Source organism: Stegostoma tigrinum, chromosome 27 (genome assembly GCF_030684315.1).
Source record: "Stegostoma tigrinum isolate sSteTig4 chromosome 27, sSteTig4.hap1, whole genome shotgun sequence".
Taxonomy (NCBI): domain Eukaryota; kingdom Metazoa; phylum Chordata; class Chondrichthyes; order Orectolobiformes; family Stegostomatidae; genus Stegostoma; species Stegostoma tigrinum.
In genome coordinates this window covers 29,960,495-29,976,603 of record NC_081380.1, presented here as the reverse complement: position 1 = coordinate 29,976,603, position 16,109 = coordinate 29,960,495, and the positions used below count along the sequence as shown (strand labels likewise).

The 16,109-nt window shown below is 39.2% G+C and overlaps 2 protein-coding genes across 2 annotated transcripts; one reads left to right on the top strand and one right to left on the bottom strand.

Moving 5' to 3' along the window:
• The first annotated feature begins 1,178 nt into the window (after positions 1-1,178).
• On the top strand, positions 1,179-9,240 carry LOC125464716 (uncharacterized). The gene is made up of 4 exons (XM_048557453.2): positions 1,179-1,514; positions 3,555-3,659; positions 6,703-6,772; positions 7,322-9,240. The coding sequence occupies exons 1-4, from the start codon at positions 1,215-1,217 to the stop codon at positions 7,612-7,614; spliced, it is 768 nt and encodes a 255-aa protein (XP_048413410.1). The 5' UTR covers positions 1,179-1,214; the 3' UTR covers positions 7,615-9,240.
• Positions 6,650-14,258, bottom strand: LOC125464718 (beta-crystallin A1). Its single transcript, XM_048557456.2, has 6 exons — positions 14,204-14,258; positions 13,920-13,976; positions 13,691-13,809; positions 10,861-11,002; positions 8,800-8,942; positions 6,650-8,303 (listed from the first exon to the last, which is right to left on the bottom strand). Exons 2-6 carry the CDS (start codon positions 13,950-13,952, stop codon positions 8,156-8,158), a joined length of 585 nt encoding a protein of 194 aa, XP_048413413.1. The 5' UTR covers positions 13,953-13,976; positions 14,204-14,258; the 3' UTR covers positions 6,650-8,155.
• Between the last annotated feature and the right edge of the window lie 1,851 nt (positions 14,259-16,109).

The following is a 16,109-nucleotide window of genomic DNA, read 5'->3' as shown; positions in this document are numbered from 1 at the left end:
CACCATTTTCTGCTGTCTACCAGATTTTCAGCATATTTTGTATCTTTTTGCTTCCTCTTTTTTACACAACTGTTTTGTCTCCTGTGCATATCACATGACTTGTATCATTCCTCATAAGACTATTTACAGGTCATTTTATCTCTCCAATCTTTGTATTTGTTTTTTTTATGTTCCTGCCACAGGGTGATTGGGCATGGAAGCAGACCATTTAGTCCAACCAGTCTGTGCTGAATGTAACCCCAAGCTAAACCAGTCCCATCTGCCTGCTCCTGGTCCATATCCTTCCAAACCTTTCCTATTCACGTGCTTATCTAAATGTCTAAATGTCTTCCAACATGAACCACACTCTGTGTAAAAAATGTGTTCCTCGTCTTTTTTTTAAAATTGTCTCCTCTCAACTTTTAAAAAATAGCCCCAATATTCTTGAATTCTCCATCCTAGGGAAAAGGCAACTACCATTAACTCTTTCTATACTCCTCATTATTTTATAAACTTCTGTAAGGTTGCCTCTCAACCTCCTATATCTCCAAAGACTTCGGTGTGGGTCAAAGTTTTTTGTCCGAAGTTACAATTTGTTTTTTTGTACTTGCATTGCATCACTTTCACAATATTCAGGGAAACCTGGGATTTTGAAAGGTCTTGAGCATTAATGGGGGTTTTATTTTACAGTAAACAATTGCCTCACCTAACTCTTCAAGCTATTTAATCTTTGCCATCATTTCAACTGCCTAACGTTAGAGCACACACTGCAAACTATTCAGTGATGCATATATTTACAATCTACTTGTATTCAACTCAGTTTCAAAACCTAAACGCACTTTAATTATTTGAATTGAAGCTCGTTTATTTGTGTAAAGTCATACTTTTTAAGGGACCTCTAAAGGTAAAATAGAATTTCTATCAAGTAAACGAAGTAGCAATGAGCTTCACTTTTTGCTATCATAAATTTCATCCTTCACATCATTATTGTAACATAAAAATAATTTATGAATCTAACCAGTGCGTAATTTTTTGTAAAAAAAGCCGCTTCGTGATTTATTACTTCAGTCGTTCAGCAAATCTTGAGATTTGCAAGAAACATTTTGCGTGCACTTCGCCTGAAATGACTTATCCTGCCTCCGGGAGGGGCTGCAATGCCGGTGGTTTCTGTCACGTCGTGTGCTCACTTCCTACTTCGTCAGAAGAAGGGACTGTTTACAGTTTGGGAACCGGTAATGGAGTCAGATGATGGCGATGAAATGCAATGGCAAACAGTCGAACAGAGAAAGTGGGGCGGGAAGAACCTGTATTACAAAATGTACTGCATTAAAATGGAGCAGTTTCCAGCAGACGTTCACAGATTTTGTGATCCTGAGTTGCAACATGGGCGAAGAGGAGAGCTGGTTCATCTACTGAGGAATGTTGATGAATTGAGTTGCCAAAAACTGCAAATTTTATTTTCTTTTTCTATTCCAAATCTAGAAGCAATTAAGTTTATTGCAGGTTTAAATCAGCCTGTAGTTTCAGCTGGTGCTGTAAGTACTGAAATGATTTGTTCCTCGTGTTGGTAGACTGGCCTTTACTGCAGAGACTGATCTCTGTTGTGCTCACCCTCCCTGCCACTTTAGCTTATTTTCAACACTGAACTAGAAATAAATTTATTAACTGTGGACAAGCTCGAGTTAGAACACGTGTTAAAGAAGCTGCACGCCTAGAAACAGTGCAGTACAAGTGACTGACAAAAAAAGTTACGTTCTCACAATCCCATACTTAGTCCTAACAAATTTTACAATCTATAGTCGTCAGTTACTCGACTATCCTCTTGCTGCAGCTAATGCCACGAGGCAATGGTGTCTGTCTCAATCACTGCATAAGATAAATTCTTTGATGCTTTAACCGTCTGTGTAAAGATATTTCATCTACTGCCCTCTCTGAGAAGTGACAATTTTGTTCTGATTGTCACTGACTCTCCAGTTAGAAGAGACATTTTTCTCACATTCAGTACATCCAAGCTGTTTAAAATTTTAAAAACCTTAAGTCCATCTCCTCTTAGTCTTTTCTCACCAATGTGATGGATAGTTTGAGAAGTTCATAAGAACTAGAAGCAGGAAAAGGCCATTCAGTCCCTCAAGTCTCCTCCGCCATTTGATAAGATCGTGGCTGATCTCATCTTCACCTCAACTTCACTTTCCTGCCTGCTCCCCATTACCTATCAACTTGTTACTAATTAAAAATCTGTCCATGTGCTCCTTAAATTTATTCAGTGACCTGGCATCCCTCACAGTCTTGGGTTGTGAATTCCAGATTCATGACCATTTGAGAGAAATGATTTCTTCCCATCTGTTTGCACTCTTCTCCTAAAAGATGACCTCTCATTTTAGATTTCCCTACATCAGGAATCATCCTTTCTACCTCTACATTGTCAGTCTCCTTTATATCTTATATACCTCAGTTAGATCTCTCATTCTTCCAAACTCTGGAGAATAAAAGTTTGAACAGCTCAACCTCCCTTCATAAGACAAACCCCTCATCTCTGAAATCAATCGACTGAACTCCTCTGAAATGCCTCCAATACAACCTCTAATATTATGTAATATATCTAATATCTAAGATTAGGAGAAAATTATACAATATAGTATGACAAAACTTGCAAATAATAATGTACCACATGAGAGACTCTTCAAATTCAAGATAGGTTATGAATTTGGATTGTACAGAACAGGTTTCCCTGAGGGCTGCTGTTTTAATCTTCGTGTTTGTATAAATGATCTAAGTTGTGGGGAGGTAGATTTGTGGTTGGATAAGTTGTATGTATGACTTCAAGGAAGAAGCCAAAAATTTGCGAAGAACTCAATAGAGTTTACATATAGAGTGATAATTCCCAATGAAATGCAAATCGGCAAAAAGCTATTTTGTTTGGAATTAAAAATGCAGCCTAATACATCCTGTGTTGAATGAAGCCTGTCAAGAGGTGCCTGGGTAGTTGATTAAGATATCTGAAGAGTGTGAGGCAGAGCACTTTCATAAGTAGAAAACTGAGTTATATTTTAAATGTCAGCTGAGTTCAGATCTCCAAAACACACTCAGGGGTTGTCCAGAATTCTAAGCACAAGTTGTATCTGAATTACTACATGTGTTTTTCATTACTGTGAGATTGGGACTCCATCCAGTGCTGAGCTGAGCAAAGAAGCACATTCATAATATTATGGAGGACAACTTGATAACCTTGAGCTCTTCAGCCTTGAGAAGTGAAGTCCCATGGGAATTTTCTGTATGTATGGAATTGCAAAAATAAATCCAGATAGTACTATCAAGGCAGGGCACCAGATTAGGAGGATGCAGAGTCAGATTTATAAGAGGCAAGTGTTAGATAGATGTCAGGAAACATTTCATGACAGAGGGTGTTTAACTGTTGAAATAAATTGCGAGGAATGATGTCTGCATTCAAGATACTGGAATAATTCTAAGAAAAAAAGAACATGCACTTTAAAGGTGACTGAAAAGATGAACATCAAATCATTGAAGAATTGATCACTTCTAACTTGCCATGTTTAATCTTGTCCTTTATATTTTAGGGAACCGGATACTGGGAGTATCTTCTTCAGAGCCAAGGAGTAGACCTGATATCATTTGATACAAATAATATTTATCCACCAGAAATGCGGTATTCAGAGATTTTGGTATGTCCACTTTTTTTTTGCAGAGTGGTTAGAATTATGATTGAGGTGGAGGGGCTTTTACCTGCCACTTCATTTTTTAAACTACAAACTAAAACAATCAGAGGTCACTTACTGACAACTTTGTTTTTTTCCTGCATCGCATTATTTGCTTTAAAATTTCAAGCTGATTTCAGAACGACCTTACCATTTGTTCGGCATTTAATTCAGTTTAAAAGAAAAAAGGAAGTTTTCAATAACGTTGCTTTGAAAAAAAAACTAAGCATTAAATAAACTTAGCTCAGCATAATTCGTAGATATTATTACTGAACATAATTATGGCAATTTGCATTTTCATCTTGTCACAAGGTGCTTGCAAAGGCCAAGTGATAGTTGAAGAGCTAGGAGAGGTGAACAAGGGATTGCAACAAAAAAGTTGCATATTTTAAGGTATCAATACAGAAGCTTTGTACAAAGAGAATTCTGGAGTTTGGAGCTTAGGTGATTGGGGTTTGTGCAACTGAAGGTGGAGCATGAGGGCAGGAAAATGAAGGCCCCAGTCAAAAAAAAAGAGAGCATGTAATATTGGAAATGGATAAGTCTGTAAAACCTAATGAATGAGTGAGGATTTGTATCTATTACATAGGACAGAAACAATTAGAGACTGTGAAGGACAGGGATGAAAAAGGAATATTATAAGGGACAAAATGTAAATATCAAATTGCAGTGGATAAGCCTAAGGCTTTCCTTACATTTGATCCTTTTGCTTTATATATTCTGTATAGTCAAATCTTTGTGTTTTCCTTCTAATTTCCTCACCTGTATCTGTTAATGAATGGATGAGAACTGGGGGCTACAATTGCCTCTAGAACTCCAAGACAGCATCTGTGGTGTTCCCAAAAGCAAGCGGTGATTTGCATCTGTTGCCATATTTGTGCAAGAATGTCTGCTGTAAATGTGGGAAACATCTAGACCATGTGGTCGATTAACATGTAACGCAGTACCAAATATTTTGAAGGTCTGGTGCCTCTGCTCCCCTTCAGTTAGACGGTGGTGAGTCTTCGGAATTCTCTTCCCCGAAAGGTTGTAAAGGCTCAGTAACTGAGCTTGTTCAATACTGGAATCAGTATATTTCTGTGCATTAATTGCATTAAAGGACACATAATCTCATTTAATGGCAGAGCAGACTCGAGGGATGGAATGGCCCACTGTTGCTTCCATTTCTTTTATTCTTGTGTTCCAAAAAACAAATCTCCTTGTAAATATGATTTGTTGCTTTGAGATAACCTATACCTAAAAGGTGATATGTAAATGCAGCCTTTCTCTGTGAGATTACAGATTTTTAAGGGATAAATTCAGTTAAATAGGCAACTTACAATGTCAATTATGAAAGTCTGGGTAAGACAATAAGTTATACGCAGTAACTTCAAATAAATTTGTTTGCTGAACATATTAAGTGAAGTTACAGAACATAGAACATAGAAAAACACAGCGCAGAACAGGCCGTTCGGCCCTCCATGTTGCGCTGACCTGTATTCTAATCTGAGCCCATTCCCCTACACTATCCCATCAGCATTCATATGCTTATCCAAGGGCTGTTTAAATGCCCCTCATGTGGCTGAGTTAACTACATTGGCAGGCAGGGCATTCCACACCCTTACCACTCTCTGAGTAAAGAACCTGCCTCTGACATCTGTCTTAAATCCATCACCCCATAATGTGTAGCTGTGCCCCCTTGTACAAGCTGAAGTCATCATCCTCAGAAAAAGACTCTTACTGTCCACCCTATCTAATCCCCTGATCATCTTGTATGTCTCTATTAAATCCCCTCTTAGCCTCCTTCTCTCCAATGAGAACAGACCCAAGTTCCTCAGCCTTTCTTCACAAGACCTTCGCTCCAGACCAGGCAACATCCTGGTAAATCTCCTTTGCACCTGTTCCAATGATTCCACATCCTTCCTGTAATGGAGCGACCATGCAATATTCAAAGTGAGGCCGCACTAGTGTTTTGTAGAGTTGCAACATGACATCACGTCTCCGGAACTCAATCCCTCTTCCAGTGCAACCTAAAACACCATCAGACTTCTGAACAGCACTATTAACCTGGGTGGCAATTTTCAGGAATCTATGTACATGGACACCAAGATCCCTCTGCTCATCTACACTACCAAGAATCTTTCCATTGACCTGGTGTTCTGCCTTCCTATTAGTCCTCCCAAAGTGAATCACCTTACATTTATCCGTATTAATCTCCATTTGCCACCTTTCGGCCCAATTCTGCAGTTTATCCAAGTCTCCCTGCAACATTCTTCCACAATGTCCACCACTCCACCGAATTTAGTGTCATCTGCAAACTTACTGGTCTCAAAACAGATCCTTGAGACACACCACTAGTAATCGGACTCCAGGCTGAACATTTTCCATCAACCACCACTCGTTGCCTTCTTACTGAAAGCCAGGTTCTAATCCAGACTGCTATATCTCCCTCAATCCCGTGCCTCTGTATTCTCTCCAATAGCCTACCATGGGGAAAACTTATCAAAGGCTTTACTGAAGTCCATGTATACCACGCCAACTGCCCGACCCTCATCCACATGCTTGGTCACCTTCTCAAAAAACTCAATGAAGTTTGTGAGACACGACCTGCCCTTTACAAATCCATGTTGACTATCTCCAATCACATTGTTGCTTGCTAGATGATTATAAATCCTATCTCTTATAATCCTTTCCAAAATTTTTCCTACAACAGACGTAAGGCTCACAGGTCTATAATGGCCTGGGTCATTCCTACTGCCCTTCTTGAACAAGGGCACAACATTTGCCATCCTCCACTCCTCTGGTACTAAACCTGTAGACAATGAGGACTCCAAGATGCAGGGCAAAGGCTCCACCACCTCCTCCCTAGCTTCCCAGACAATCATTGTAAAAATAGTTGATTATATCACTGAGAGTAGTTTGATTCATTTATTGTTTTTTTCACATAGATAATTAAAATTGCAAATAATCAACTGAACAGTGAGCTGGGGGAGAAAGCATTTACTACCACATTTTCTTTATGTAACTTTAGACCAGCGGCCCTGAAATCCTTGAGCAGTTTCCTGACAGAGTGCTTTTTCTGGCCTGGCCAGACATAGACGGTAAGAAAGGAAGGGCTTTACACTCCTACACTAGGGGAAGTTTTCTTTGGCTCAAACAAATTATCATTCCTTACCAATGGTGTGCTGAGAAAAATGACATTACCTTCTGTACTATGTTCAAAAACTTTCAAGTAAAATTTAGCTGGTACATTCCTAGGATTCATAACAATTAACTGATGAAAGCTCAATTGAAGCTCAAAGATTACAAAGTAGCAAGATGAAAATTCTCTGCTGTAACACATTCATGTACTAATCACGTTTGGCAGAGATTCTATTTTTTGTTGAACAATTTCTCCTTTCGTTTTCACTACACACTTATCTGAAAGGAACAGTTGTGATATATATAATTCATTCAATTGCGTTGCTGTTAACGGTTCATAGTTTATTAGTGTGTTAAAGAAACAATGTAATTGCCTGTAATTTGTGTCAAAAATAACATTAATGATAGTAAATAACTGCAGTGGTTAAAGGTCATAATCTCATTTGTAAACACAGGAAATTGTTCTGCGTTTTTAACGATCATCTGATAATGTTGTTTATGTTCTACAGAGTCTTCAACGTTTTCTCTTGATTGCTTGAGCTATTTCAGAGGGGATATTATCCTTCATACTGGGGAGTTACTGGGTGAAACACTGTCAGCCAATTACTGGGGACAGTCAACGTCTCGCAATTTCCAGCTGGCACTTGCAGAAGATTTCTGCTGCATGAGCAGAATTAAACTCCCAAACTGGCCAGGCCACTTGGACTCCTTAACCATGTGGAAAAGAAAGAACCCTCAATCAGTTGTGTGTGATGGAGCAAATTTTCATTATGTCAATCCTGAGGACAGAATGTATTTATAATGATTAATTTAGATAATTTTGACCATAAATCAATCTCCCTCAGGGGAAGGGTGCATTTCATTTAAATGTTGTCAGTGTACATTGAAGCAGCTGGTTATAAAGTTTTTTTGAACTCTTGCTGAAAAGCAAAATGTAATTCGCAGTCAGAGAGCTAAGATGCTTGTGATACTGAGAACATAATTACTTGTGGTTGATGTGCTTCAAGCTTCATGACCAATTGCTCTTCGCTGGCTCATTTCAACAGAATCCACCAAAATGTTCTAGCTGTCTATTATATTTCATAACTTAAAAGCCTGATGAGTCTCTCCTGTTGACCAGATGTCAAATTTTAAAACAAGCGATTCCACGGGGGTAACTTGAGCCAAAGAGAGGGAAACATTTTTATGACTTTTATTTGAGTATTTCAATAGCCGAACTGATTGTAATGAGATGTTAAACCGATTACAGTACACAGATTATTGTTCTACTACAGAATGTAGTACAAGTATACCCATAGATTTCCTTTGCAGGCCCTCCCACTGTGCTGTGTTGATCTGTTGCTTTACTCCTGAATGCGGCGGAGTGACTGGATCTGGAAAGTTTGAGCATGGGATCCCCACTCTCTCCAGTGCTTGTACTCTCCAGCATGGCGATCACATTCCATAATATACTGGAAGCCACGATATCCTGGGTACTGGTAGCACACCCATCTGAGCCAGAAAAACAGCATTCTTTACTTAAATGAACTTCAAATTTACGTTACGTTGCATAAACATGAACCAGACCATATAGCTACAGATGCATTTATGTGTCAGAGCATCTAAGACTGGATTATGAGTGTTCAGTGACTACAGAAGCAACAGCTCGAATAACTCTCTGGTTATTTTTGAACTAGTTAGAATTGATTAACCAAGTTATTTTCTTCCCCTAAGATAAAATGCTATTTTAGAAATAGCAAACCTGACAAGACATCAAGCTGCTAAATGTACAAGATTCTACTGAATCCAGTGAAGTATCCCTCCTTAAGTTCCAATGAACTATCTTTACTGAAAACACTGTACATGAGAAGGAATGGTTCAGAGGGGTATGGGCCAAATGCACGCACATGGAATTAGATTAATTTAAGTACCTGATTGGCATGGATGCCTTGGACCGAAGGGTCTGTTTCTGTGTTGTACATCTTTATGACTCTATGACACTACTTACGCGCCAGTTTGAACCTTCATGGATCCGACTTCATTGTTACACCACCCCATGGCTTGCAAAGAGGGGTAGTCGTCACACATCTCCCAGTGTCTTCCAATGAAGTTTTCCTTCTCAAAAATGACAATTTTGGACTCTTTATGATGCTAAAGGAAAATGGTATATATACATTCTGAGTGCATTTGAAAACGCTGTGTTACATTTATGGGTGAAGAGTTAAGAAGTACTTGGTATACATCTCCGTAATTCAATATTTTGTATTTGTCACTAAAATCTAAGTTTCTATAATCTTTCCTTGCAGCATCTCGCTTTACTCCTGAGAATAAAATTGCTATTCCTGTGCCCTTTTACGTTCAGTTATATTATCTGGAGCATGCTGACTGCATCCAAATACACCTTGTTGTTATGAATGCACCCATCTGGCCATAAAAATTTAACACAGTTACCAAGGACTCTGTTCTAAGTGTATGTTTCAATACAGTGCATTTGAGTTTTAATTGAGGTATTGATTTAATGACATGATTCTACCAATATTCTCAAATTAATTTCCACATCTCTTTTTTTGATTATAAAGGCATCCAGGGGCTTCGGCTTTATGAATCGAGACACAGCTTATAAAAGCCATGAAGTTATGATGAACCTTTATAAAAACAGTAGTTTGTACTCAACTGACCACAATGATAGATTGGAGAAGACAAGGTTGTGAGGAGATTTGATAGAAGCGTTCAAAATCTAGATAGAGTTGATAGCAAGAACACATACCACCCCACCGACCTCCACATGCAGTACCTCGTCTTCTGCCATCTACAATCCAACCCCACCACCAAAGAGATATTTCCCTCCCCACCCCAATTTGCCTTTCACAGGGACCGCTCACTCTGTGACTCCCTCATCTGCTCCACACTCCCCACTAACCTCACCACACCTGGCAGCTTTCCCTGCAACTGCAGGAGGTGCTACATCTGCCCCTACACCTCGCTCTCCAGCCAAGGCCCAACACGCATCTTTTATGTCCAACAGGGATTCACTTGGACATCCTCCAACCTGGTTTACTGTATTCGTTGGTCCTGATGTGGCCTCCTCCACATTGGAAGGCCTAAGAGTAGAGTTGGTGACCAATTCGTAAAACATCTGCGCTCTGTATACTTTAATTGACAACACCTTCCGACGCGCTCCCCCCCCGCCCCGTGTCATGTCCATCCTGGACTACCTCCAGTGTCGCAATGATGCCACATGCAAATGGCAGGAACAATGCCTCATTTTGATCTCCGGAGCCTACAGCTGATGACCTGAACATAGAGTTCACCAGTTTCAAAATCTCCCTACCCTTGGGCCTCATCCCTGCCTCCTTGACCTGACACAACTTGCCATCATTTTTCCCACCTATCTGCCCATCTTTCCCACAGACCAATCCCCACTACCCCTACCGGCATCCACCTATCACTATCCCACCTACCTTCCCTCAGCTCCACCCCTCCTCCCTCTATTTATTTCCCAACCCCTCCCCAGTCCTGATGAATGTTCTAGATCTTAAACGTCAACTCTGCTCTTGCTGCCTGGCTTGCTGTTTTTCTCCAGGTCCACAGTCTTGACTCAGTAACATGAGGACAGTCAAGATGTGAGGGAAAAAAGGCAACAGGAACATGAGAAAGAACGATTTTCATGCACTGTATGGTTAGGATGTTCAACGCTGCGTGAGAGTATGGTGGTGGCTGATACAATTATGACCTTGAAAAGGAAATTGGATAAACACTAATTTGAGGAGAGAAAAATAAATTGCTGAACCAGACGGAATCTGGGGGGATTGAGTCTAGTAGAGATGCTGCTGCAGAGAAGCATCTACCCATGATGGGCTGAATGGTCTATTTCTGTTGTCATTGGATTCCATGATAACGCAATTTCAAAAAGCCAGCATAATAATGCGGTCCAAAGAAATTAACTGTGATGTTATATTTAATGAGTAACATTACCTTATTTGGTGCTAGATGTTACACTGTCAGTTATGACAAGTACATGCTATGTAATCATCAAGTCCTACAGATACTGAACTGTGAACTGACTTACAGCAGAGCAAATAGGGCGGAAGGACATGAGTCTTTCAGTGTGGTAAGCATTGCTGCCACTCCAGGCATCCCAGCGAGGATATTCTCCTTTCTCCAAGATAAATTGTTGTCCAAAAAAGCTGGAATGTTCATAGCCAGCCCAGCTACAAGAAAAAAGATAATGCTTTCATGTAAGGTTTTCAAAAATAGGCACATTAATGCTTTCACCCTGTCTTAATATTGAGATGGACTGAATTCCATGGATTCTATGTAAAAAACACATACCTTCTATTCTTATTATCTCTTAGCAATAATTTGCTGCTTTGGTTGTGCACTAATACAATGATGCAGTAAATATGAGCAGTTGCCTGAATTGTTTCTCAATCTTTAGTGTGAAATATGACTTTTATTGCATTAATCTCTGCAATTTTAGTTAAAAGAAAGATCTTCAAACTGCCTAAAACCGTTAGGAGTCTCCATGATGGGCAGAATAATTATTTCTCAGAATAATGAGCTTAAAAGAATTGAATATACACCTGAGAGTGTTTGAATCTTCTAGTGTTTCCTGCCATGCAATGTGAGAGTCATACGCTTTGCAGAACACCTCCGCTCAGTTCGCAACAAACAACTGCACCTCCCAGTCGCAAACCATTTCCACTCCCCCTCCCATTCTCTAGATGACATGTCCATCATGGGTCTCCTGCACTGCCACAATGATGCCACCCGAAGGTTGCAGGAACAGCAACTCATATTCCGCCTGGGAAACCTGCAGCCCAATGGTATCAATGTGGACTTCACCAGTTTCAAAATCTCCCCTTCCCCTACTGCATCCCTAAACCAGCCCAGTTCGTCTCCTCCCCCCACTGCACCACACAACCAGCCCAGCTCTTCCCCCCCACCCACTGCATCCCAAAACCAGTCCAACCTGTCTCTGCCTCCCTAACTGGTTCTTCCTCTCACCCATCCCTTCCTCCCCCCCCAAGCCGCACCCACAGCGACCTACTAACCTCATCCCACCTCCTTGACCTGTCCGTCTTCCCTGGACTGACCTATCCCCTCCCTACCTCCCCACCTATACTCTCTCCACCTATCTTCTTTACTCTCCATCTTCGGTCCGCCTCCCCCTCTCTCCCTATTTATTCCAGTTCCCTCTCCCCACCCCCCTCTCTGATGAAGGGTCTAGGCCCGAAACGTCAGCTTTTGTGCTCCTGAGATGCTGCTTGGCCTGCTGTATTCATCCAGCCTCACATTTTATTATCTTGAGAGTCATACTAGCCCAGTCTGAAAACATTACCCAACTGAGCCCTGAAGCAGTACAGCTGAGTCCGGCCCATTGATGTGTGTCAGTAATTATATCAACTATAAATACAATACGCCTCGGTTTTCTTGATCGTTTACTTCCATCCACCACATTGTGCAATTCAACAGATATCCATCCATCAAACTGGCTACATGCCAGATTCTCAAAGTATCCTCTGGTTGCACCTATTTGAAAATGGGAGGAAATCTCAACATTGTTTCTGTCTTGCTGAAAATGTGGCTCTAAAGTTATTTTTCTGGTCTTTTAATTATAATTTTTGAATAATCATGAGAAAAGAAGAACCACACTGAGCGCTAATACATATTTTATGGATTAATGCATACTTTTGGCAGAGTATAAATCACATTAAAAATTGCACAACTTCTCCAACTGGAACTTCTGAACCTATTAACTTCAAAGTGCTTAACTGATAATTCAATTAATTCAAATATCCTGGTGTGGATTTACATTGCCTTGGGACCCAATTGTTTCAATGTTTTATGTCCATTTTAAGTTTGGACATATTCTAATGAGATTGGAAGAATGGTTGGAGATAACCTGACATTGACAAAATGGACACACGTGTACAATTTTACAGGTGTACGTTCTAACTTGTACCTAAGGATAAAATTCTAGGCTATACTGTCCTGAGAATAGATTACGTGATAGGCCAGCATTAAATCACTCAACTCTTTAACAAACGAAAACAGAAATTGCTGGAAAAACTCAGCAGGTCTAGCAGTGACCCTTAATCTTGAGTTAAAATGTTTATCTCTGTTTTGTCTCCACAGATACCACCAGACCTGCTGAGCTTCTCCAGCTGTTTCTATTTTTGTTTGTTTCAGATGTCCAGCATCCACAGTTCTTCGTTTTATTTAACAGAGCTCATTTATGTTTCCTTTGCAGAAGGAAAGTCAGCTTTAGACCTTATGACATGCACATACCATGATGAGATATACACCCATTCATGCATATGTGTGTTACATAAAGTAGTTTGGAAAGATTAGTACGGAAAATAAATAAAAGTTAAGGGAAAAATTGAATTTTGGGATCCCTGACATTCATGAGTACCCCACAATAAGACTGACTGAGGCTATATTGTAACCTGATCATTGCAAAATAGCATGAACACCAGCTCAAGGACCTGTTACTTCCACTCTGCCCCCACCCCTAGATTTACAATGTTGCTGTTATGTGAAAACTACTTCAGAACAAAAATAGAGATGTAATTGAACCCTCAGTTAATTGATACTAATTTTAGATCAGTAATACATGAAGCAATCTAATTCTCCATAGTATCAGTGTCTAAATTCACCAAATTCTCTTCAGAAAGTGAACAACAATAACACTGCTATGTAAATATGTGTGTAAAGGTAAAAACAAAATACATTTCCGTAAACTGATGATTATGATTTGCAAATCACAATGAATTTTAAAATCTCCATGATTCCATTTCAAGTAAGACTGATAAAATTGCTTGAGAATGTGTTTGACAGTAACGGTTAGGGCTGTGTTATTTTGTTGCAAAAATATGTAAAGGCCGTTGACTCACGCTCCACAATCAACTTTGATGGATCGAATATTGTCAAATCCACAGTCCATTATATTCTTGCAGGATGCAGTGAATTCCATCCTCTTGCCTTGGAAATTTTCTTGATCATAAGCAGTAATCTGCAATAAGATGATTACTGTTACTCATTTCATGAAATTCTGTGAAAAGGAGCTTTAAGCAAAAGCTAATGTTTCAATTCTGACTAAATATTTAAGAACAAAAACTGCACCTTGAAAACTCCTGCAGGGTTTATTTGCGCCATGCTTATAGCTTGGTGTTTCTTGTCCTGAAAGAAAAAGTCAAATGGCATTATTTTTCTTCACAAGGCAATGGCTTGGAGAAAGGTATCAATATTTGATGCAATAAAATCCTGGCTAATTCTGGTGTAATGTTCTACTATATCTGGCTAAATTGATGCTGTAGAGTAAATTACAAAGCAGGGATAAACAAATTGAGACAAAACAAAGGAATTTGAAGTTAAAATAAAATAAAAACAAGAAAAACCCAACTTACCAGAGCCGAACTGTTTGGGGTAGGTTCCAAAAATGATTGAGTTGAGTTTCATCGCTCCTATTTATAGTCAAACATTGAATAGAAAGTGAGAAGTGAGCGAGTCAGATTTGTGGTCCAGTGAGCAGCAGATATGAATGCCAACATCTCATTGTTTGTGGCTGATCCCATGGATTTCAGTTTCAACCCTATGCTGGGGCTGGGGCAGGAGCAGAAAGATTAAAATCTGCATATCTGAATAATGCATGAATAACTTTTAGATAAAAATGTATTTAAAAATGTTAAATATATTTTGTTAACAGAAAATTACTCAGAACACAACGGGGTTGATTTGAGCACTGACTTTGAAATCATACCATGGGAGGCTAGCTAATTATCGCTAATATTTGTTGGAAAATCTATTAATGAGTTACTGTTGCTGGTAAAATGGAGGTCAGATGCATAACTAACAAATATGGCTTAGCTTTTGACTGTTATCCCATGGGTTATATACTTTAAAAAGATGTACCACTTAAATAATTAGGTGCTTGGATTTTAATTGAATAGCTAAGGCAGTTCCTAGATACAATTATATATACTTAGAATATTCACATGCATAGAGTCTTATCCTTGGCCAATATGTTCTGAGAGTATAGACAAGCAACTCACGCTAGTCATTTGTTTAAAATCCCAGGTAATTAAGAGTTATAAAAGGTGTAAAATTTGGATGTTCAACTTCTCAATCACCGAGTTATCAGGGTTTTTAAAATTTAAATACTGCAATTTTTATAAGCATTGATCAGCTATCAAAATGCTATCAGCAGTTTCAATACTTCAAACACAAAGTTTCAATTAAAGTAGACAGTAATGGGCTAAATTTTGTGGTAAATATTGTAGTGAGACTATCAACATTCCCTGTTACTAAACTGGAGAGCAATTTCCAGCAGTTTCACATGCAGTTAAATACGGAAATCAGGAGGTTGCTGTCTGAACTGTCTTCATCTTCCTGTGAAGCTGGATGAACACAGCAGGCCAAGCAGCATCTCAGGAGCACAAAAGATGACGTTTCGGGCCTAGACCCTTCATCAGAGAGCAAGGGTCGAGGCCCGAAACGTCAGCTTTTGTGCTCCTGAGATGCTGCTTGGCCTGCTGCATTCATCCAGCTCCACACTTTGTTACCTTGGATTCTCCAGCATCTGCAGTTCCCATTATCTCTGTCTTCATCTTCCTGATGCTCTTCTATGCTGGTAATCTCACAGAGGAACTTAACTTGGTCATACATGAAAGGACAAGAAATTGTAATACTTAAGGAATGGACACCCACTACACTCGCAGAACAATTTATAACTTGTCCATTCCAGTGTATGTAAATATTTTAGCAGCAAGAAACTTCTTAATTACCACCAAACAACTATTTTGGCATTGAAAATTTCATAACGTGAGCATGTGGTCCCCTTCTTTCAGATTTATTTGGTTATCTGTAAATTTTAAAATATGACTTTTTTTAACTTTCTTTTCTTTTATCTTCTTCTCTTAATTCAGTCTTTCTTTCCTTTGGTTTATTTCCTTTTCTGTACATAATTAAATATTCTAACTTATCTTTCCTTTTCCAAAGTAATCATCTTTCAATCAGGATTCATCAATCTGATTGTTTATGTGGTTAAGTAATTGCTGTGAAAAGAAGTTCAAGATTCTCTGTAAAGAGGGCTTATTTTGGTTTTCTACTGACAAGACATTTTGGGGGGAAGCCCCAGTGAACATTTGTGCTCTTGGGTAAATGTAATAGCTGATGTTATTATTATCACTGTCTTGAAAAGCTTGATCAATGTTTCATACAGAAACTGAAAATGCAAATTCATTCAAGAATCAAGTGGATACATATCAGCAGAAACAGGCAAGTTTTAAATTTGAGAATATATGTAACAAAGAA

Excerpts from the sequence above, each read along its gene's own strand:
- LOC125464716 (XM_048557453.2), top strand. The coding sequence starts at position 1,215 with ATGGAGTCAGATGATGGCGATGAAATGCAATGGCAAACAGTCGAACAG. Across the intron at positions 3,660-6,702 it reads TGCGGTATTCAGAGATTTTG|ACCAGCGGCCCTGAAATCCT; the intron begins GTATGTCCACTT and ends ATGTAACTTTAG. Across the intron at positions 6,773-7,321 it reads GGCCTGGCCAGACATAGACG|AGTCTTCAACGTTTTCTCTT; the intron begins GTAAGAAAGGAA and ends TATGTTCTACAG.
- LOC125464718 (XM_048557456.2), bottom strand. The coding sequence starts at position 13,952 with ATGGCGCAAATAAACCCTGCAGGAGTTTTCAAG. Across the intron at positions 11,003-13,690 it reads ATCAAAGTTGATTGTGGAGC|CTGGGCTGGCTATGAACATT; the intron begins GTGAGTCAACGG and ends TTTTTCTTGTAG. Across the intron at positions 8,304-8,799 it reads ATGAAGGTTCAAACTGGCGC|ATGGGTGTGCTACCAGTACC; the intron begins GTAAGTAGTGTC and ends TTTCTGGCTCAG.